Here is a 22,647-nt window from a genome sequence, read left to right as displayed (position 1 = left end):
AATATGAGGGGCAGGGTTAGATGCCACATCGATTAGATGCCACTCCCCCCCCAACACAGCTCTCACTTAGATGGTGCGTTCACCTCAGAAATGAAGTGCCTCATGAAATCATGTCTCTCCCACAGCTGTGGCTCAAAAGAGGACGGCCCAAGTCCTTCTGGATTTCCGGGTTCTTCTTTCCTCAAGGATTCCTCACAGGTACTGGTGCCTCCCCTAGGAAAGCCTCATGGGAAATGTCGTGGCTGCCAAGGCCTGACTGGCCCTGCTGACCCTGCTGATCTAGGACAATCTAGAATTACTCTTCCTCCATCCTTGGGCATGGGGGTAGGGTATAGATGCTCCCTGGTAAACTAATCCTTGAGCCTCGCTGGTGATCTATGCTTGGGTTTGATTTAGGCTAAATCCATGAATAGAAAGCTCTCGGTTCAACTCTCCTTGTGGCAGAACCCTCCTATCCCCTAACCTCCTTCCGAGCTTTCAGCCACTGTTCGCCGTACATACTCCAGCTCTGGGCAGCTTCCTCTCTCTCAAAGAGACTTTCTATTTTGAGACAGGGTCTCCTGTAGCCCACATCACCTTGACTTCATCATCGTACAGTCAAGGATGACCTTGTTCCTAATCCTACTGCCTCCAGACAATGCTGGGGATTGAGCCCAGAGCTTTGTGCATCTAGGCAAGCACACTTCCCACTGAGCAACATCCCAAGTATAAGAAATACTCTTGATATCCCTTCATTAATCCTAGCAGACTTGGCTGTTAAGTCCCAGAGGGACGCAGACCATGGGCTTCTGGACACCCAATCCTCAGTTTGTCTCATTTCTATTCCCCGATAAACAGCGCATATAAGCAAGCTGGTCAAAATTCTGAATTTAGGCAGACTTACCTTCAAACTTTCTCATGAGTGTGTCTCTCATGGCAGGGCAATAGCCTTGAAGCTTAGCTCTCCTGCCCTTTGTTTATGGTTTGTTTACTCATTTGTTTTTTTGTTTGGGGTTTGTTGGGATTTTTTGCTTGGATTTTTGTTTTTTGTTTGTTTGTTTGTTTTGGGGGGGCTGGTTGGTTAGTTGATTGGTGAGTGAGTGAGTGAGTGAGTGAGTGAGTGAGTGAGTGAGTGAGTGAGTTAGCAAGTTAGTAACTTAGTTTTTTGGGGCAGAGTCTCATTATGTAGCCCTGGCTAGGCTGGAGCTCACTATGGAGACTAGGCTAGCCTTGAATTTACAGAAATCTGCCTGCTTCTGCCTCCAAAGTGCTGGATTTATAAGTGTTTATTACCATACAGAGTATGTTTGTTCTATGCTTTTGTGAATGTGTGTGTATGTGTGTGTGTGTGTGTGTGTGTGTGTGTAGCAAGTATTTGTGTGTGCTTGTGTGTGCAGATGCCATGGAGGCCAGAAGAGGCTGTTGGATTCCCCTATCACTGGAGTTATATATGTGGTTGTGAGTTACCTGACATAGATACTGGGAACTGGACTTGGGCTTCTGCAAGAATAACAAGTGCTCTTAACCACTGAGTCATCTCTCCAGCCCCCTTTCCTCTCTTCTTAATCATGACATAAATGTATACACCCTTTGGGTCCTTAACCACCCCCTCCCCGAGGTGATTCCAGGCTTCTATAAGAAGACTTTCTGCACCCCAATAAGCCTCTCCACCAACGCAATAATCCAAATCAGACCAAATCAAACCAAATTAGAAAAAGCCCAGGTTTAATAGATACCAATGCTCTTGGATGGTCTTCCAGCCCCCAAGAGAGGAGAAAGGGAAGGAAGATCAGAAAACCATGTTCTCTGGGATACAATTTAAATACCCTGTGGGAATGGCCTTGAGCATCTCTGGGAGGGGTCATCATTTGCTGGGCTTTCTTGGAGGTAGAGTCTGGACTAAGGCAACTCTCGGGGGAGAGGCCTTGGGATGGAACTTCCACCCAAACATTCCCGACTCTTTGGGTATATGGATGCCAGGGGCTGGGGTGTTGCTTCCACCCAAACTCTATACTCTATGAACTAATTCCATGTAGACCTTTGTTAACAGTTTCAGTTTCTTTTTAAATTATTTTTCCTTATATTTATTTGTTTGGAGGGAGGGAAGGAGGGAGGGGAGGTATTTATGTCACAAGACAGATGTGGAGGTCAGGGGACACCTTGCTGGAGTTGGTTCTCTCCTTCCACTGTGTAGGTTCTGGGGATCAAACTAATCAGGCTTGCAGCAAGTGCCTACACCTGCTGAGTCAACCCGCCCAGGCCCAGTAACAGTTTCTATGGAGAGGAAGCTCTCTGATGCTATCACAGCAGGGTGAACGGGAGCACAAGCAGTAGTACCTGTGGAAGAACAATGCGCCTTAAAAGACCGACCTTTTTCTACCTTCAGGAACTCTTCAGAACCATGCTCGAAAATATAATTTGCCTATAGATGAACTGAGTTTCAAGTATAACATGATTCCAGTCTACCGAAATCAAGCCTCAGTGATAGAAGCGGCCAAGGACATTAAGTTTGGAGAACAACTGCCCATGGACCTGCAGGTATTGTCCACCTGACTGCATGGCAAAGCTTCTATCCCACTGTCAGTGGAGAGTTGAGGGAGTCTCTCCTGCCCCACCACCCCCATTTGCAGAAGTGGGAGAAGAGGGTGGCACCAAACCCCAAAGGCCAGCACCTCAACAGCAACTGGACAGGAACTTCTCAAATGTAGGCCAATTTATAGAAGTGTTTTCTTCATAAAGTTATATTATTTAGATTCAGACAGCAGTAGTCTCCATCGTACAGGAACAGTATAATAAGACATTGAAAACAGAGTTTCAAAATGAAACAAACTTGGGTTTGAATCCTGGCTCTATCCTTCACCATCCACGCATGCTGAAACAATTGCTTACATGTCTGAACTTTGGTGTTCTCATCTATAAATTGTGGCTGGTGGGAGCTGGTGGGGGCTGGAGAGATGGTTCAGTGGTTAAGAGCACTGCTGCTCTTCCAGAGATCCTGAGTTCAATTCCCAGCAACCACATGAAGGCTCACAACCATCCATAATGAGATCTGGTGTCCTCTTGTGGCCTACAGGCAGACATACAGGCAGAGCACTAAGTACATAATTTTTAAAGTCTTTTAAAAATAAATAGGTTGGGACTGATGACAGGACTCAAAGAATGAAGAGGCACGTGTCATATAGGCAACACAAAGTTCACTCACAACAACCCACTACACTATTATAGACTAAATTTGTCTGCAGCAGCCACTCAGCCCCCTCCTGTTTCCTTGATATCTCTTCTAACGTTAAGCACAGTAAATAGCTAATAGGTGTGTGCTATAGGGTCAGTCTTAATGGTTTTCACACTCATCAGATGGTAATAGAGATATGTAATCTATCTCCTAGAAGGGTCCCCGGATCCTCAGGGGGCCTTGCTGCGAAGGATGAATGATAATTCCAGCCCTTATCTCCCTCTGCTTCTCAAGAGGAAAAGAGAAGTCATTACTCATCATGTCAGATGGACTAAAGTAGCCATCACTGGGTTTTCCAGAGGCATCCCCAATTCTGCATCCTGGTAGGGTGTGGACAGTATCAAATTCAGTACCAAACAGATCAGGGTGTCCAACCTCTCAGATCTCTAGGGTACCTCTCTCTAAAATGCAGTGATAGAAACCACTGTTTTTAGAGGTGCTTGGTGAAGCGGTAGGACACAGACAGTGTGGCTCAAACTCTAATCCCTTCTCCTCCACTCACCCCTAAACTTCTGAGTATCTTTCAGTTGCCCTCTCCTGAAGATGGAGTTCTTGTTCATGGGATGTTCATGGATGCTTCTCGGTGGGATGATCAAGAGATGGTCATAGAGGATGCACTGCCAGGACAGATGAACCCCATGCTGCCTGTAGTTCATTTTGAACCACAACAAAACTACGAGCCAATCCAAACACTCTACCACTCCCCACTCTACAAGACAGGAGCACGGGCAGGAACACTTTCAACTACAGGTGAGGATGCTCTTAGATTTGTACATTAGACTGGAGGGACGGGCCAGCAGTTAAGAGCACCGGCTGTGGCTCTTACAGAGAACCTAGGTTTGAGTCTCAGCAACCCAAGATGGCTGACAACTATCTGTAATTCCAATTCCAGAGGATCCAGTGCCCTCTTCTGGCTTCCAGGGGCACTGCACACATATGCTGCCCAGACAAGCAGGCAAGACACCAATATACATAAAAACAAATAAGTATATTTTAAATAAAAATCTCAGTCAAAACCCAAATACTGCTGCTGGCCATGGTGACACACGCCTTTAATCCCAGCATAAGCAGAGAGCCTTTGAATTCAAGGCCAGCCTGGCCTACATGGTGAATTCCAGACTTACCAGAGGTACATAGAAAGACTGTGTCTCAAAAAATTAAAGAAAAAAGCCAGATGCTGGTCACTCAGTCAGTATACCTGCATGTACAACATCCTGTGTGAAGCCCTCAGCGCTGTGTAAAACTGTGTGTGGTGGTGTGCTAATGGTATGCTAATCCTAGCACTCTTGGTCAAGGCAAGATGATTAGAAGTTCAAGATCATCTTCAACTACTTAGCAACTTCGTGGGGCTAGCCTGGACTGTGAGACTCTCTCTCTCTCTCTCTCTCTCTCTCTCTCCCTCCCTCTCCCTCTAGCTCCCCCTCTCTCTCTCCCTCTCCCTCCCTCTCTCTCTCTCTTTCTCTCTCCCTCTGTCTCCCCCCTCTCTCTTTCTCTCTCCCTCTATCTCCCCCCCCTCTCTCTCTCACACACACACACATCTGGACTGGAAGTGATAGAACACTTGCCTGGCATGGAAAGTTCATGTGTTCAATGCCTAGGAGAGACCAAAAAAAGTGAACTCTGCCAAAAAAAAAAATGCTGACTGTAATTCACTAAGAAATTTATTGGTCCAGTTAACTAGATTTAAGATGGAAGTACCTGTGCTGGAGAGATTACTCAGCAGTTAAAATCATTTGCTGCTCTTGCAGAGGGCTGGGATTCCATTTTGAGCACTAATATTAGTCTGTAACTCCAGCTCCAGAGGAACTGTCTCCCTCTTCTGGCCTCTTCAGACATGTGCACTCACATGCACATACCCCTACATAGATATACACACACACACGTAGGTAAATAAAAATAAAACACGTTTATAAATGTTGAAGTTGTATTTGTAGTAATGCTGGGTGTACATGGATATCATAAACTTAGTGTTTGCTTCTGTTAGACCCTAGGGAGTAGAAAACAGAGTTTAATGGGCAGAGACTTCCAGTTCCAAAATGATGGACTGAAGAGGCACTAAAAGCACTCCCTTGCCAAATAGAATCTGGCCATTTTAAAATGAGCTAAGTGGAAAGCTGTGTTACAACACTCTAAATGAACCTGAGATACAGTCCTCACAAGGAGGCAGAGAGAGAGAAAGCCATCTCTACAGATAATATGAGAGCCTGTGGGCCAGTGAGATGGCTCAGGGGGTAAAGGCTCTTTCCACCAAAACCTGAGTTTGATCCCCAAGACCCACATGATAGAAGGCAAGAACTGAATCCCACAAGTCACCCTCTGACTCACATTTGTGCCATGTCTGACACACAATAATAAATGTAGCTTCTTTAAAAGAACAATAACTTTTTCAAAAAGAAAGAGACTGCTGAAGAATATGCTGAGAAAACCCTTCAAAATACAGCATGGTGTGGGGAAAACCTGACATTGTTTAAAGACCTCAATACCTCATATTTATCTAGCAGGCAACTTCAGAGAAAGTAAGAAAACAGGAGAGGGAATATTGGCAAAGAAAAGCAACTGGTGGTTCCCTAAAACTAAAGAATTGTCCTTGAACTCAGAAATCTCATCAAGTGGGAGGGAGGGATGCTTTTTAAAATGGGACATGGGAAGGGATGCATGGATATTTGCAAAGTGTTCAGGACAGTAGCCAGCACACAGCTAATACTGTCTGAGCAAACCAGGCACTGAACAATGTTTGTGATGAAAATTCTTAGAGGATTACTAGACTGGTCTGGGGAATTCTTTAATCTAGTGATGGTTACTGTCTAAATTTGAGTTTCTATTGCTGTGAAGAGACACCATGATCATGGCAAACCTTATAAAGGAGAACATTTAATTGAGGCTGGCTTACAGTTCAGAGGTTCAGTTCATTATCATCACAGCAGGAAGCAAAGCAGCATGCAGGCACACGTGGTGATGGAGAGGTAGCTGAGAGTTCTGCAGGCAACAGGAAGTGAACTATATCCCACACTGGGTGTAGCTTGAGCTTATGAGACCTCAAAGCCCAACTCTACAGTGACACACTTCCCCCAACAGGGCCACACCTTCTAATAGTGCCACTTCCTATGGGCCAAGCATTCAAACATTTGAGTCTCTTGGGGCCATACCTATTAAAATCACTACAGTTAACTAGAAAGGGCAATTTGTTAGGGCACCTGAACACCAATACTGCTTTCTCCCTAGATATGAATATGAACTTTTGAGTGACAAGATTGGATACAAAACTCATGAACTCCTTTCCTTTAGAGATTGTGTCCTAGTTCTTTTGTGCTACTTAAATCTAACATTGCAGTCAAAAGCAACCTAGGGGTGGAAAGGCTTTATTTGACTTATACTTCCAGGTCACCATCTGTCATTGTGGGAAGTCAGGGCAGTAACTGAAGGCAGGAACATGGAGGCAGGAATCATGGAGGAATGTTGCTTGCTGGCTTGGTCACAGACTCATGTTTAGCTTTCTTATATAACCTGGGACTACCAACCTAGGGTTAGCACCTCCCAGGGTGGGTTGGACCCTTTTACATCATTTAATAATCAAGATAATCCCCACTGACTTGCAACAGGCCAATCTTATCTAGGCAATTCCTCAATCAAGACTTTCTTCTCAGGTGTCTCTGGGCCGTGGCAGGTTGAAAATTAAGACTAACCAGGACCAAGGGGCCATATATTAAATCCTTTCCACTGTAATGTAAGTCATCATGAAAGAGTTCTGATATAACACAACCTTGGCCTCAGGAACGCAATGACCAAACTTCAAGTACTCACTGCACTCGGCATGGCCTCTGCGAGGCTGTTGGAAGCTTCTTGGTGTAGAAAGTCAAGCTGACCTCATAACAGATGTGTTATGGTCTCTGTGTGATAGCTCACATCCAACTGACCATAGTGGTGTCAACTCAACCATCATCACTGGTTAAAGGAAGCATCAGTGCCCAGCTGCTGGCTGCACCTCAGCACTACCCAGAAAGCCTTAGCCAAAACAATAAGAACATGAAATGAGAACTTGGATTTGGAAAGAGGAAACAAAACTGTTATTTGCCTACATAATTGATCACATGGAAAAAGCCAAAGAATTTACAGAAAAGGGTCAACTACAAATGATAGTAAAAAAACAACCGCTGTGTAACCATCAGCAGAATTATTGGTGGAGAACTCTTGTTCAGCAGTTTGAAGTCCCGAGTTCAATCCCCAGCACTGACAAAATGTTAAGAACTTAACAGGATTCAGTCTTCATGCTAGCACACACCTTTAACCCCAGCATTCAGTAGGCAGGAACAGGGGGAATATCGGTAGCCTGAGCTACATGGTAAGCAGGCCAGCCAGAGCTACACAGTTAGACCCTATCTCCCAACAAATTAACAAACAAAAACAGTCCATAGAATCCCTATGTTCCATCGAAAACAAATGGAAACAAAAAGTAAAAGAAAAGGTCTGGCTCCACTAAGCACCCAGTCAGTCAGACTAGGGGCAAACCCGACAAGAACAATGTAGCTCGTGGCTCCTGAGGTCAGCACAGCAAGACTCATGGAGAACCTCAGCCATGTCCACAGTGGGAAGAGTCGATGTTCTCAGGATCCCAACTCCCTCCTCAATTAATCTCCGAATTTAAAAGGCTCTCATAAAATTGTTGAGAGAACTAACTCTTCTGGTGCTTGTGTGAAATGGAAACAAAGAACAGCAGCACTTCCTTTGAGTAAAATAAAACAGGAGGTCTGTTTCTAACAGATGCAGCCACAGCAGCTACAGCAGTGTGCCACCACCCCAGGGCTCAGCAGGTCCACCAGGCGCTCCTTGGAGAGAAAGCCAGCGCATCTGTGGGTCTGTGGGGACCTGAAGTGATAGCAGCGCCTCGGAAAGTTGGCCAGGGATGGAGAAAATAGTCCACAAGTGGTGCTGGAGAATGTTTAGGTTTAGGTTCTCGCCTCATATTACATACGAAAACTTCAATTAGCCCTGTAGAGGTGGCTCAGCAGGGAGCGCCAGTTGTCACTCTTGCAGAGGACTGGAGTTCAGTTCCAGAACCCACATCAGGTGGCTCATGACAACCTGTGATTCTCTCTCCGGGGCCTTTGATGCCCTCTTCTGGCTGATAGGCACATACCTGCAGATACAGATTTTAAGTTAGATCATTGATAGGTATTTGAGGCTTATTCACCAAATTTTAAAATGCTTAGCTCCTAATGAAATGGTTGTGATAATCACCAGTGACTACTCAGCCCCTGAAAAGTCAATCAGGTGTGGGCATGCTTCCTAACGGAAGTCCAGATCACAGGGAACTGACCTTACCAAAGCACTCAGCCATGGATGTAAGCACATCACTGTCTAAGCTTCCTTCACAAGTCCAGAGCCCGGGGAATCTAGTGGGGCCAACAGCCTGGTTGTGTCAACAAATATATTGTAGTGGGCGGTAAAGAGGCAGGGGAGGGGGACTTAGACTTTAAGGGGATTTAGGGCACACATCATTGCTGTGAGGCGGAGCCCTCACTTGAATTCTGAATCAAACGGTCAACTACCAATGTACTATATGTAATAGTGGGGGTGCACGTGTTATCTGTATATGCACACTTGGAAAAATCTGAACAGCGATTAGAAATTAACATCTTAGCTGTGGTAGTTGTGGAGTCTTTTGGAATCATGATTGAGACCCGTGCTAAAATAAATGCAGCAAAAATGGTCACGTGGTATTTGCTCCAGAACCATCGAGGCTACGTGAGGAAGTGTGTAAGGAGAGATAGCCAACGAGGAGTGTTTATGTTTCCATCTGTCCACAAAGGGGAAAACTGCATATGATCAAACGCGAACAGTGACCCTAGCTAGTGTCAGGCTAACCAGCGTGTTCCAGCAGCCTCTCTGTATGTCTTAGAACGACACGATAATGCTGTTTGGAGACTGGATGAATGACTGTCCAAGTCTCTTGTTCGCTGAGGCAGCATAAAGAAGATGGAAGCAGGCAGGCTCCTGTGATAATGGAGACCGGAAATATTCTCACATAGAAAATGTGTTTCTTCACTAAGGGGTCCCCGCCCACCTCAGAGCGAGTTCAGCTAAGGACCTGTGCAGGCCCTGGTCTTGCCTGCAGGCACAGCTTTCCCTGAGCAGGCTCTGTAGTCCCAAAGCCCATTTGATAGCCTCTGTTCAAGCACCCTAATCCTCTGGGGGATGCAGCCTTTATTTCTGCATCCTTTTCTTTCTTATTTATTCATTCCTTTCTTTTGAGGCAGGGTCTCACTGTGTAACTCTGGCAGCTTGAAACTTGCTATGTAGACCAAACTGGCATCAAATTCACAGAGATCCACCTGTCTCTGCCTGCCCAATGCTGGGGACAGACGTGAACCACCACACCCAGACTTCAATTTATTTTTAATTATGTTTATTTGTGATGGGCGTGTGGAGAATATGTACACCTGCATGCACATCCCCACAGGGACCAGAAGAGGGCATCAGATCCCTTGGAACTGGAGTTACAGGTAGCTGTAACTGCCTGACACTGGTGTTCATATATATACACTCCTAACCATTGAGCCATCTCTCCAACCCTCCTACAACCTTTCCTTACACACATTCAGCTGCCATTTACCTTCTAGTTGTCCTACTTCTGCAGCTACAAATATCCTCCATTCCCCTGGTCTCCCCGGACCAGTTTCTCTCCACCCACTGGGTCCTGCTCACCAGCTCCTGCAGCCGCTTATGAACTAACCATCCTGAGGCTTAACATTAATTACATACCCTTTGGCCTATTAGCTCAGGCTTCTTATTAACTAACTCACTCTTACATCTTAAATTAACCCATTTCTATTATTTTATATTTTACCATGAGGCTCATGGTTTGTTACCTCTTGCTTCTCGGGCAGCTACATGGCATCTGCCTGACTCCGCCTGACTCCTCTTCTATCTCTGCTTGGGCTTCCCGCCTTGCTCTATTCTGCCCTGCCTTAGGCCAAAACAGCTTCTTTATTAAGCAATGGTAATAAAACCCTTTCACAGCATACAGAGGGGATCCCACTTTCCCCTCATAAGCAGCCCACCTTTGCTTTCTTTAAACACAGCCCACAGTACAGCAACTGTGCGCTTGCTGTAACCATCCTGTTTTGTCAGAAGCACAAGACCTCTGACGTCAGCCCTCCAGGATCCTGGTCCAAGTGGATATGTGACATGAGCCACACACATCTATCCCAATCATCTCCACATGATAGAGATGGTTATTGTCTAACTCTGAGTCATCACAGAGTATACTGTACGGTGAACCCCTTAGGAAACAGGGTGAGAGGCTTTGGGAAGGCAGCTGAATTCATTTCTGGCCAACAGAGACTGATTCCACCTAAACAGACAGTGACTATAGGGGTTTGGTTATGTCCCAAGTCCTTCTCCAAGCCTGGAGCCTCATGTGTTCGAGGCGCTGATTGCCTATGGGGACGTATACACTGAGCTGGCACCCAAAGAAGCATGAAGAAGGGAAATGTGACCTTAAAAGGGGGTGGTTAACCAGTAAATACATTAGAACACTGTCTAGCTTGGCTGGCCATTGAACTTGGGTTGTCGCACTTGAAAGCCTGGTATTCAATGGGACACGATATCAAAGAGAAGGTAGAAGTATCCTCTGCTGGGTACACCACCCTTCCCTGTTGTTCATCCACACTGATGGCATCTGAGGAAACAGCACTGAAAGAAGCAGTTCCCACCTGCGGACAATAGCATCTTTTCAATACCCCTTTAGTGGCACGGAAAGAACACTTTGGGTGACTTTTTCTATTGAATGTGAATGACTGAACACTGAAGACAGAACGCCTGTCACTACGCTTATTTATTTCAGGATCCCAAGACCCTTCCAGTGCAGGATGGAATGCAGGATGGATGGATGGATGGATGGATGATGAGTGGATGGATGGGTGGATGATGGATGGATGGATGATGGATGGATGGACAGATGGATGGATAGATGGACAGATGGATGATGGATGGATAGATGGATGGATGGATGGGTGGATGATGGATGAATGAATGGATAGATGGATGGATGATGGATGGATGGATGGATGGATGGATGGATGACCACATGAATAGATGCCCTAACTACTGTTAGATACCCCTAAGTCCCACTGAAATGTCAGGCCTAAATCTCAGCCCAGTGACCTAGATTCAGACTACAGAGAACCTGAAATGTACTCATCAGTTATAAAGTCTAAGCAGGCAGACCCGAACGCACCATGCTTCTAAAACCTCATTCTGTAAGGCATGAAACTGGGACCTTCAGGGACTGTGCCCAGCATCTTCTGGTTCAGCCAGGTCTCTCAGTATCTCATCTCTGTGAATCCAGAGGTTACTCTCTAATTAACAGCTCTTCTCTCCCACCCCACCCCCACCCCTCTGGTGTCCTTTTCTAGGCCATTCCACCAACTTCGTGGTGACCGTCCTCTTACCCTCCAAGCGGCCCAACGACTACTGGATCTCCAAGGGATCCGCGTTGCTCTGCCAGCTGAGTGAGTGATGGGGCCGTGCTCATCCAGAGGTCCTCCCTGATGGGGAGAAAGTGACTTCTAACCTGACCTAAGTGTACCTGCTGGAGCTGTTGTTTCTCCCATGACCAAAAATAAAGTGGTTTTGCGTTGTTCCTCTTGGAAATCCCAGCTATGACGTGGAGGTGACGGATTCACACATCCCCTAGTAAACGCACTCCCCAACTCCATGTGGAAGCCAGACTGCTTCTCTTTAGTGTGTGGTTCAGAGCCCTGGGAAGAACAAGGAGTCGGCTCCTTCTTCACACAGGCTCCCTTCCTTGTCACACTTGTATGAGAGCCCAGAGTGAATGTTAGACACATAGATACTTCTATTTCTAGACTTAAATAAAGCTCTCAAAAGCCTAACATGTAGAAGGACAGTCCAGTAATAGTAACAACCATCAGGGGTGTCCAACCTTTTGACATTCTGACATGGCCTTGTCACCCACAAAGTTCACCTTTGAAAACTGTACAATCAAATTCATTGTGCAAAAATAGTGGGGGAAAAGTCCTATTGTGTGTGTGGTATATGTTTGTGTTCATGTATGTATGTGTGTGTCAGTGTGGGTACATTCACGCTACCACATATGTGAAGGTCAAAAGGCAGTCCTCACTGTCCACTTTGAGATAGGGTCTTTCTCATTCATGGCTGCGTATACCTGCATAGCTGTATACCAGCATAGCTGGCCCATGAGCTATCCCAGAAGGAGAGGCCTGGGATTTCAGACATGCTACTATGTCTGGCTTTTATATGAGTTCTCGAGACTTCAGTTCAGGCTATCAGGCTTCTGTGGCAACCACTCTACACACTGAGCCATCTCAGTCATCCTAAACCTTACACTTAAGAATAAACAGTGCCAAAATTGGCCATATCCCAATTGGGTGCATCTAAGCCCAGGAAATGACTGGGAAGGAGTGCATGGAAGTCTCCAGAGGGACTGAGAAGATGGTTTTCTGTGGGAACTTGAGGACTTGGGTTTGGCTCTCCAACATCCACAAGAAAGCTGGGCTTAGAGAATCTATAACTGCAATGCTAGGAGCGAGAACACAGAGACAAGAGGATTCCCTGGACAGCCAGCCTAGCCAAATGGATGAACTGCAGGGTCACTGAAAGACCCTGTCCCAAAAAGTAAAGTCGAGCATGACAGAGAAAACCCAAGGTCAACCTGCACCTGCACACACACATACAAACAAGTACATACAACACACACACACACACACACACACACACACGCACCAGGAAAGGAAGGGGATCCAGAGCTTACAATCCAGGCACTCAAGCTCCCCTAAATCAGATGACGGATAAGCAGTAGTATTCTTAGTCCCACCCAATCCTGGGCAACCATTCTGAGGTTTTGTGAATCTCTGCACGGCCCAGGAGAACAGAAAGGGGGCCAACAGGTAAGAAATGCTGATCCCACTTGGGGCACAGTCAAGGCAGTTCATTGTGCACCTCCCAGTTCACTTGGATTCTCCCTAAGAGACCCAGTAAACATAAATACTAAATAACACAGAAGGAGTGGGTAGAGTAAAACCCGCTTTTTGTACAAACAAAGCCAGCCCCATTCCCCAGTGCCCTGGTTAGGGTTTCTATTGGTGTGAAGAAACACCAGTGCTGCACACCCATAGTTCCAACACACAGGAGGATGAGCTGGAAGGATCCCAAGTTCAAGACCAGTCTGGGCTACATAACAAGACCCTGCCTCAAAGAAAACAAACATTCTCCTTCTCGATTGGGTCTATCAATGTCTGGCCAGACTGTGAAGTACAGAGACCAAAGGTTTGGCCTGGATCCTCTAGTTACTGTAAGAGGGTGTGTGTGTCCTGGAAGCTAGCATTAGCACAGAACACAGGACTTCAGAGGCTGTGGTGAGAGTTTCCATGGCGAGGAAGCTGCAGCTAGGGCCAGAGGGATGGTCTGTCTGTGACGGGCCTGGAGCTATAGACATTAAGAGGCAAAGACAAAGACTCGGTGCACAGTGGGAGCCATGGCAGTTTCCCACACCCCAGTGTCCACATAGTGACTCCTTATCTCCCTTCTTTAAAGATAGAAATGTGTGTTAATTCACTACCATGGCGTGTTGGGCCGTTTTCACCAGAAACCAAATGACGGAACATTAAGATAGCTAACTGTCCCGAGGTTTAGTGAGTGCTAAAAGCCTTGATAAAGGAAGGCCAGTTCAGAGTTCTCCCACCGTTAGCCTCTGGTGATCTTGGGCACAGATCTAGCTCTCTGAGAACAGCCAGGCCATGAGGATTCCTCCTTGGCCTTCTCACCTAGTCTGTGCCTGTGTGAACACCGTATAAACATGCCAAGCCAAGTCAGGACAAGGTTATGTCCCATGACCTCAGGCTCACCAGGTCATCTTAGCGCAGCTGAGGAATAAAACCACTGAACCCATGGTCACCTTGAAAGGAAGTGGCCCAAGTTGAAATTCCTACACAGGGGAACTTAACTGTCCATCAGTGGAGGAAGGTTAAGGAGGCACCATGGGACGTGGACAGTTGCTCGTCCTTTTACCTAGCTCTCTCCAGGTTGTCAGCTTTGATGCATTTAAAACTGAAACTTGGGGCTGGGCTTGGTGACCAAAAGCACTTGCTATTGCTGTTGAGGACCTAGGTTCAATTCCTGTGCCTATGTTGGTACAAACTTTTATAGAAGCCAGTTTCATGCCTAGCCAATGTCATCTCCTAGCCTCCATGGGCACCTGAACACATGGTGGGTATACCTACAGCCAGGTGCATACTCATGAAAGTAAATAATCTTTAAAAATGCAAGTCACACAGGACAGCAGGGGCCCCTACAGTCCTTTCAATAACACCCCCCCCCCATTGCCATGGGCATAAAATCATGTCCTTCCCTTCTCGTTTACGTCTCTGGACATCTCATGCACTGAATGTTTTTCTTCTAAGGCTGCAGCCAGAACTGCTTCAGCTTGCTATCCCAGGATCACTCCCTTCAGGACAGACTTTCGGTCAGTCCCCTGTGCCCCAGATCCCCGACTCCCTCATCATCCGCCTGCTGTTTGTGAAGCACCTACGTGCCTCCGGATCTCTCCATCTGCTGATTCAGACTGCGCAGATCCTACTCATCAGACGTCACTCTATCTGGTGGCTGCTTGACCTCGGCTAGAAGCACGCTTCCTCGGGAGGCTCTTCCTAAACCCAGCCCATAGCTAGACCCCCTCCAACATACACACATGCAGACACACATGCCTTGAGAACTACTAACTCAGAACCTGGCTTCCTCGCCAGACTGTGCACTTCGTGAAGGCAGGACCAATGTCTCTCCAGTTCACCCAGCATGCACAGCATGCAGGCAGCCATAAGCACACCAAAGCTTGGGCCAAGGGACCCTGGATTCCAGCCTCTCTGGTGCAGCTCTTCAGAGTGTACTGCCCTCCAGATGCACTCTTCTGGCCCCAGAAAGCCCAGCCTAGCTGCTTTAAGATGTGCTTTCTTTGATCTCCAGTTCTAGTCAGCACACTCATCTCTACAAGGCTTCCGGCTCTGAACAGGTACAAAATTGTCACAGAACTTCAATGGGAAAAAGGCTGAAAAGCCGAGTTCTTTGTGAGTTTTATTCTTACCTCAGTCACCTTATAGTGAACCCTTCCACACATCCATGTTTATTCCAACAGGTATAAACGTGTAGCTTTTACCCAGGGCTGAAGCAGCTACAGACACACATCTGGAGAAGGCCACCCCATGAGGGGCCTCCCATCTCTCCCAATGTGAGACACATTTAAGAAGCCCTGGGCTAGCCTTTCTGAAAGCCTTTCTATCCTGTGACCCTCCCTTCTGTCTGTGGCATTTCGCCTTCTGGGAGGATGGTGAGTTCAGCCCGCAGCGTCTGTCCTCAGTCCCTCCGTTCCTTCTCTTCCTCTGATGTTCACACACACTGCCCATCTCTAACCTGGCACAGAGACAGTGTCAGTGACACCTGCTGGTTCCCATCTCTCCATGGCAGCGTCCTTCTGTAAAGGGACACGCTCAAAGGGGAGAAGATTTCTGTACTTCAAAAGCAGAGCTGTCAAGAGTCACCTAAGTCAACCTTGATCCCTCCTCCTCCCCGACACTGGCACTGGGCTCAATCCACTGAAGCTTTCGGCTGCAGCTGAGCTCCTGGAGCTAAGTCGCTAAGTCGCTGATACCCGATCTCGAAAGCTTCCTGAAGATGCCTCATGAGATGCAGCCTCTTGTTTGGTGACATGTAAATTGCCTTTCTTATACTCAGTGCTTTGTATGACTTCAAGTCTTTGTACCCAGGACTCCCAGGTGTTTGTGGATAAAATCTTTGTTCTTCAGCTTTCCAAGGCAAGGGCCTCTCAACTGGGAGCTGTCCTAGCTAAAGAGGACAAAGCCGAGGTGGCCCACAGTTATAGGGTATGTGTGTGTGTGTGTGTGTGTGTGTGTGTGAGAGAGAGAGAGAGAGAGAGAGAGAGAGAGAGAGAGAGACAGAGACAGAGACAGAGACAGAGAGAGACAGAGAGATTTTCTGGTATAAGGGGATCTAAATGCCTCCGACTCCTGCTGTAGGAGGCTCTGGTTCAAAGATGCCCTACAGAGATGGGGAAAATTCTAGGTTCCTGTTCAGTTCTCTCTCTCTCTCTCTCTCTCTCATTTCTTTCTTTGTTTTTTCTAATGCTAGGGATCGAGCCCAGGACCTTGCACATGTCAGCTAAAAGCCCCATCCCTAAGCTACCTTCTCAGTGCCTACCCCACCCCTCTTTACTTTTTTCTTCTTTTTGATTTGTCTCATCTTGTTCAAGGCCGGCAACAGCCTCACCTCTGTATTTGTTATGCAAAGGACACTGACACTAAAAAAGGAAACATGGATCCTAGGATAGAGTCTAGGAAGACAGCCCTGCCCAAACCAGCCCCTGTATAAGACCGTAGCTGAGGAATTGCCCTAGAAGGGCAGACATAGCATGATCATAACCAAGATTTTGGGACACCTAGAGACGGCATGCGAGGTGGGGCAGAGAGTGACCTAGAGACTAACAGACCCACACTGCAGGGTTCGGATTACATAAAGCACTGGACGGGAACCTATGATGCAGACACACGTGCTATGTAGATGAGGATAGCCTTGAGTTTTCTATCTCCACCTCTGCTCCTTGAATGCTGGGATAATAGGCATGTACCATCAGTGTGTGGGGCTCTAGGGATGACGTCCAGGGCTTCATGTATATTAAGCAAGCACTCTACCCACTGAGCTACATCCCCGGCCTTGTATGAGCCCCTTGCCTAAGAACCTTAATCCCACCCCTATTGAAGAGATGTCATGGTCTGAACCCCTCTTGAAAGTCCCATGGCACAATTCCTGGATTTTGGAGAAGAGTCCTGAGGCCACGGCACCCCTCATTTCCCTGGTTTTTCCTGTCCCTGTTGGCACCTTTAATAAGAGGTTAGGGACAGGTCCTCTTGGGTAAAATTCCCTGCCCTGCTTTACTTTCTGTTGCTAGTACTCCAACCAGAAGCAGTTTTGGTGGGAAAATGGCTTATTTCAACTCACACTTCCATGTCCCGTCCACCATTGAAAGAATCCAGGGGGAAAACTCCAGGCAAGAACCTGGAGAAGAAACCGTGGAGGAACGCTGCACGTTGGATTTCTCTCCGGCTCACTCACATCCTGTACATCACCTGGCTAGGGATGGCGCTGCCCACAGTGGCCTGAGCCCTCCTGCATCAATTAATAAAATCAAGACTATCTCCCATAGACATGCCCATAAGGCCAATCTTATTTAGTCAGTTCCTCAGGTGAGTGTTTCCTCTAAGATGACTCTAGACCAGTGGTTCTCAACCTCTGGGTTGCAGCCCCTTTGGGGCCAAATGACCTTTTCACAGGAGTTGCTTAAGACCATTAGAAAACAGAGATGTTTACATTACAATTCATAACAAGTGGCAAGATTACAGTTATTAGTAGCAATGAAAATAATTTTATGGTTGGATGTCATCACAACATGAGGAGAACTGTATTAAAGGGTCACAGCCTTAGGAAGGTTGAGAAGCACTGTGCTAGACTGTATCAAGTTCACCGTTAAAGCTCATCTCCCAGCCTCTCCTTCCTCCTGTCCCTGCAAAAGCCCTTCCCGCCTCTCCTAGGATCTCCTCATTGATCCATTGGCCAGCCTCTTCTGTCCACACATCTCTGGCCCGACAGTGTTCTCTCAACTTCCCTTCCCTCTTCAGATGACACACCAGAGCTAAGCCAAGAGTCCCCTTGGTAGTGCATGGTCACAGCCAAGACAGAGAGATGGGCACACCCAAAGGCACACCTGCCAGTTATGGTCATTCTCTTATACTGGGCTGGCACAAGGGCTCAGCAAGTGAAGGCGCCAGCGGCCAACCCTGATAACCTGAGTTTGAGTTCAGTCCCCAGGACCCACATGGTGGAAAAAGAGAACCAACTCCCACAAGATGTCCTCCGGCCTCGTCACCCACAGACGTGCGCTCGCGCATACAAATAGACCTAAAATAAAACTGTGATGTCATGATTAGAGCCTACGCAAAACCACAGACAACTGCGCTCCAATTTCAGTGGGAAGACAAGCCTGCAGAGGGGGGTGATGGGAAGTGATGGGACGCACCATCAAATGTGCAGACTTGGCCTCAGATTCTGTGTCAGTCCAGCATAGCCAGACCAACTTGGCAAAGTCTGACAGACGTAAACCTGTTGGTGAGCATTGCCAGCCTCCCAATGGCACTCCAGAGAAGCCTACACTGCCTGTCAACCACAGCTCTTCCTTTAAATTTTCTATTTGTCTTAAATCTTGCTTAAGGTTTCCTTAGTTCTGAGAGTGAGCCACTTATCCTGAGATATGCAAACTGAAGGAGATTGTGAAAACATGGGCTTGACATACTCCAGGGACCTTTGAAGTCGCAAGCGATGTATTAGAAGACACATCCTGAGGGTTCCTTCCCTGCAGCAATATCAGACAGCTGCTGAGGGCTAAGATGATGTGGAGGTGCACAATGCTGCTCTCTGGGATGCTTTCCTGGAACTACCAAAGATGGCACCACAAACTTTTGTGTATGGGACATGGGTGATGCCAAAGAAGTAAGATGGTAGATTTTCCTGGTGGTCCATAAGAAAAAGTTCAACTCACTTTGCTCAAAATAAAATAGACAGTGTTATATACACTGTGGGAGAGTAGGGTGGATCAGGAACCTGAGAAGGAAACAACTAAAAACACAAACTACTACGGGATTAAAAAAAAAAAAAAAAAACCTTCTGAGTCTAGGGAGAGCTGCCTTCCAAAAGCAGAATGCTGTTTTCCAGCCCCCATCTCAGCATTCTTTTCCATTCAAACCTCAACTCAGGGGGGGGAAAGGCAGCAACAATCAACATCTCTGAGCTTGCCCCATGCCTGCCCTACTGATGAGCTGGCCAGGAAGAGAAGGGGAGTCCAAAGGATGCCAAGGATGTACCAGCCATCAGTTGAGACTCAGCCGAAGAACCAGGCCCCAGGTAGACTTGATGCCCTGTGTCTTCAGAGTTCTCAAGGGCAGAGGCTCTCACTGTGTCTGTGTTGGGGTCACTTGCAAGCTTTGAAGTCCATGAGCACCTGGGTCCTGCACAGACTAATCAGAATACTGGACATAGGCCGTTGTTCCTTTAGCTCGCACGTGAAAGCTCCCAGTGTACCTCCATGGTTGAAACCACGGTGCCAGTGAGCAGCTCACAGCTGGCTCCTGTCCCTATAGGGCATTGACTGTCTGCTGTATTCCTCTTGTACAAAGCCTCCTGGCTCAACAGCAACAAGCTCAATTTCCTCAGAAGCTAAACAGTGTGTGTGTCCTGTAAGACCGGGTTTAGCTCTTCGCCTTGGAGCATCTCTCAGCAGACGTTAAGTATTCATTTATGAAAAGTTGCTACTTAAAGAAGTACCCAGGACTGCTCTCAGAGTTCAAGCATAAAGGTCAGACATACAAGAGGATGAACTATACATCACACAATTCAGAGATGAAAAACTTACAAAAGACATTGACTTCTGCAGCCTTTCTCTAAGATGCTTGCCTGGGTTGTGTGTGTGTGTGTCAATGTACAATCTGTTGTCAGTATTTATAGCATGTTGAATAAAGTTGCTACAAACATTGAGTAGTAAATTCTGAACTATTGCTCTCTGGGGAAAATAGAAGGCTGGGTTCCTGTCAGTCTCTGGTCTTGCTACTCTGCATCAATCAATCAAAGCACATTCATAATTTATGTGCTTTTGCTGCAAGGTTCTCTGTTCAGAATGCCCTGTCAAAGCTCAATGCTGGTGCTTTCTCTATAGGTACCTAACACCCTTCTGCATAGGACACAGCCAGATTTCCTGAGCCTCTCTTGGACTCATTTCACAACGTAAAATCACCAACCCAAAAAAGGCAAAACATGTCTGTTAGCAGACCACAGGAGGCTGGGAACACTGTTCAGCTGGTGGGATGCTTGCTAGCATGTGGGAATCCTTGGCTTTGATCTCCAGGCTCAGGGGAGCACACCTGTAATCCAAACACTGGGAAAGTGAAGGCAGGTAGGTTGAGAGTTCAAGTCATCCTTGGTCACACAACAGGTTTGAAACCAGCTGGGCTGTAGGAGATTCAGATAGATAGATAGATAGATAGATAGATAGATAGATAGATAGATAATAGATAGATAGATAGATAGATAGATAGATGATAGATAGATAGAACATAGATAGATGATAGATAGATTGATAGATAATAAATAGGTAGATAGATAGATGATAGATAGATTATTGGTAGATTATTGATAGATAATAGATAGGTAGATAGATAGATTATTGATAGATAATAGATAGATAGGTAGATAGATAGATGATAGATAGATAGATAGATAGATAGATAGATAGTCCTAGTTACTTTTTGTGTTGCTGTGATAAAGCATCAACAAGCCTGAAGAGGAAAGGATTTGTTTCAGCTTACAGTTTAAAGTTCATCATGAAATGGAAATTAGGACAGAAGCTCAAGGCAGGAGCTTGGATGCAGTAACTAAAGCTGAGACTGATGTGGGATTCCCCTCTGTATGCTGTGAATATTATTGGTTAATAAAGAGACTGCTTTAGGCCTATAACAGAGCTATAGGGGAACAGAGATAGGTGGGGAAAACTAAACTGAATGCTGGGAGAAAGAAAGGTGGAGTCAGAGAGACAGACAGGCTGAAACTTTGCTGGTAGGCCATGACCTTGTGGTGACGCACAGATTAATGGAGATGGGTTAAATTAAGATGTAAAAGTTAGCCAATAAGAATCTAGAGTCAATGGGTCAAGCAGTGATTTAAATAATACAGTTTCTGTGTGATTATTTTGGGTCTGAGCTGCAGGGTGGCTGGGAAGCAAGTGGCCTCCTCCAACAAGAGACCATGGAGGAACACTGCTTACTAGATTGCTCCCCATGGCTTGCTTAACTTTGAACCCAGAACACTGTGTCCAGAGACGGCACCACCCACAGTGGGCTGGGTCCTCCCACATCTATTATTAATTTAGAAAAATGTCCCATATATTACCTATAAGTCAATATGATGGAAGCATTTTTCTCAATTGAGGTTGCCTCTTCCCAGATAACCCTAGCTTGTATCAAGTTGATTTAAAAAATTAAAAATAAATAAAAATAAAAACCACAGCACAATAAACATACCAAGGAAGGACAGATGTGTGCAGAAGGAAAAGGCAGGGCCCGATGTGCTCAGTCTCAAAGGGGAATGCACGCACCGATGATTCAAAATTTTCAGTTTTGGGCTGGAGAGATGGCTCAGAGGTTAAGAGCACTAACTGCTCTTCCAGAGGTCCTGAGTTCAATTCCCAGCAACCACATGGTGACTCACAACCATCCATAATGAGATCTGGTGCCCTCTTCTGGCCTGCAGGCATACATGCAGACAGAACACTGCAAACAAAATAAATTTTAAAAAAAATAATAATAAATTAAAAAAAAAATTTCAGTTTCGCACATATCTGGAGATGGACGCCGGAGCACCAGGGATACAGACCTGCAGGTTACAAATAAACTTTAGCCGACGTGTAAACTTAGACATAACAGTCCTGGAGTAGTGATAAACCATGTTTGCACATGGTGTGCTCAGTAGCAGCACCGGATACAAGATGGGGAGAGGGCTCAGTCAATAAAGTGCTATGCAAACGTAAGGCCCGGAGTTCAGACTTCCAGTGCCTGTACAAACAGCCTGGTGAGGAGGCACAAAGAGTGGGGCCAGTGCTGGGGAAGCACGACAGCAAGCTCCAGCTCAGGGAAAGAGCCTATCAACACACACACACACACACACACACACACACACATATATAGGAAATTACTAAAGTAAGACAGTAGATGTTGACCTCTCCGTGTACACAAACATGCACACATACACTAAAAAAGAAATCTCCAAACACAAGACAGGTAAGCGTCCAGCTGGCTGAAGCTGCCCCTCACCACACTGCCGTCCACAGGAGCAGCCTGACCAGGTCACACACACACACATGAGAGCAGAGGGAGGGAGACAGCAGTGAGGGAGAGCCAGTGGCAAACAAGCCCACTATTCTCTGGGAGAGGTATTGGCTCAGCAACCTGAGCTGGGGTCGGATACGAGGGAGCGGAGACCTGGGGCTTAAGAACAATTGTCCAGCTGCCACCTGATCTCTCGGGAAATCTTCCCATTTGTGCACGGCCTCAATTTCTCGAGCTTCACGAATTCCGAAGGAAACCCATCCCACAGGGCTTCAGCCTACAACCTTGTTGTTGAAGTCATTTAAACACAGTTCCACCCACGCAGCTGGCTTACCAGTGTAAACAAGGTAAAAAGCCTCCAGCTCAGCCTCCCTCTCCACACACTTCATCTATGCACCCTGGTCACAGGCAGTTATGAGCCGCCTGATTCGGGCGCTGGAAGCCAAGCTTGGGTTTTAATAT

At 46.6% G+C, this 22,647-nt stretch overlaps 1 protein-coding gene across 1 annotated transcript in view; it reads left to right on the top strand.

Moving 5' to 3' along the window:
• Dnah6 (dynein axonemal heavy chain 6) overlaps positions 1-11,815 on the top strand; it is a 192,270-nt gene extending 180,455 nt beyond the window's left edge. The window contains exons 73-76 of the mRNA XM_041639106.1: positions 126-198; positions 2,366-2,517; positions 3,739-3,961; positions 11,626-11,815. Of these exons, the coding sequence (XP_041495040.1) occupies positions 126-198; positions 2,366-2,517; positions 3,739-3,961; positions 11,626-11,729 (552 nt within the window). The 3' untranslated portion in view covers positions 11,730-11,815. The remainder of the gene's footprint in view (positions 1-125; positions 199-2,365; positions 2,518-3,738; positions 3,962-11,625) is intronic.
• Positions 11,816-22,647: the final 10,832 nt, after the last annotated feature.

This window comes from Microtus oregoni, unplaced genomic scaffold, assembly GCF_018167655.1.
Source record: "Microtus oregoni isolate MIOR12 unplaced genomic scaffold, Mior012 000002F_ref0000024, whole genome shotgun sequence".
Classification (NCBI taxonomy): Eukaryota; Metazoa; Chordata; class Mammalia; order Rodentia; family Cricetidae; genus Microtus; species Microtus oregoni.
This window is presented reverse-complemented; position numbering and strand designations above follow the sequence as displayed.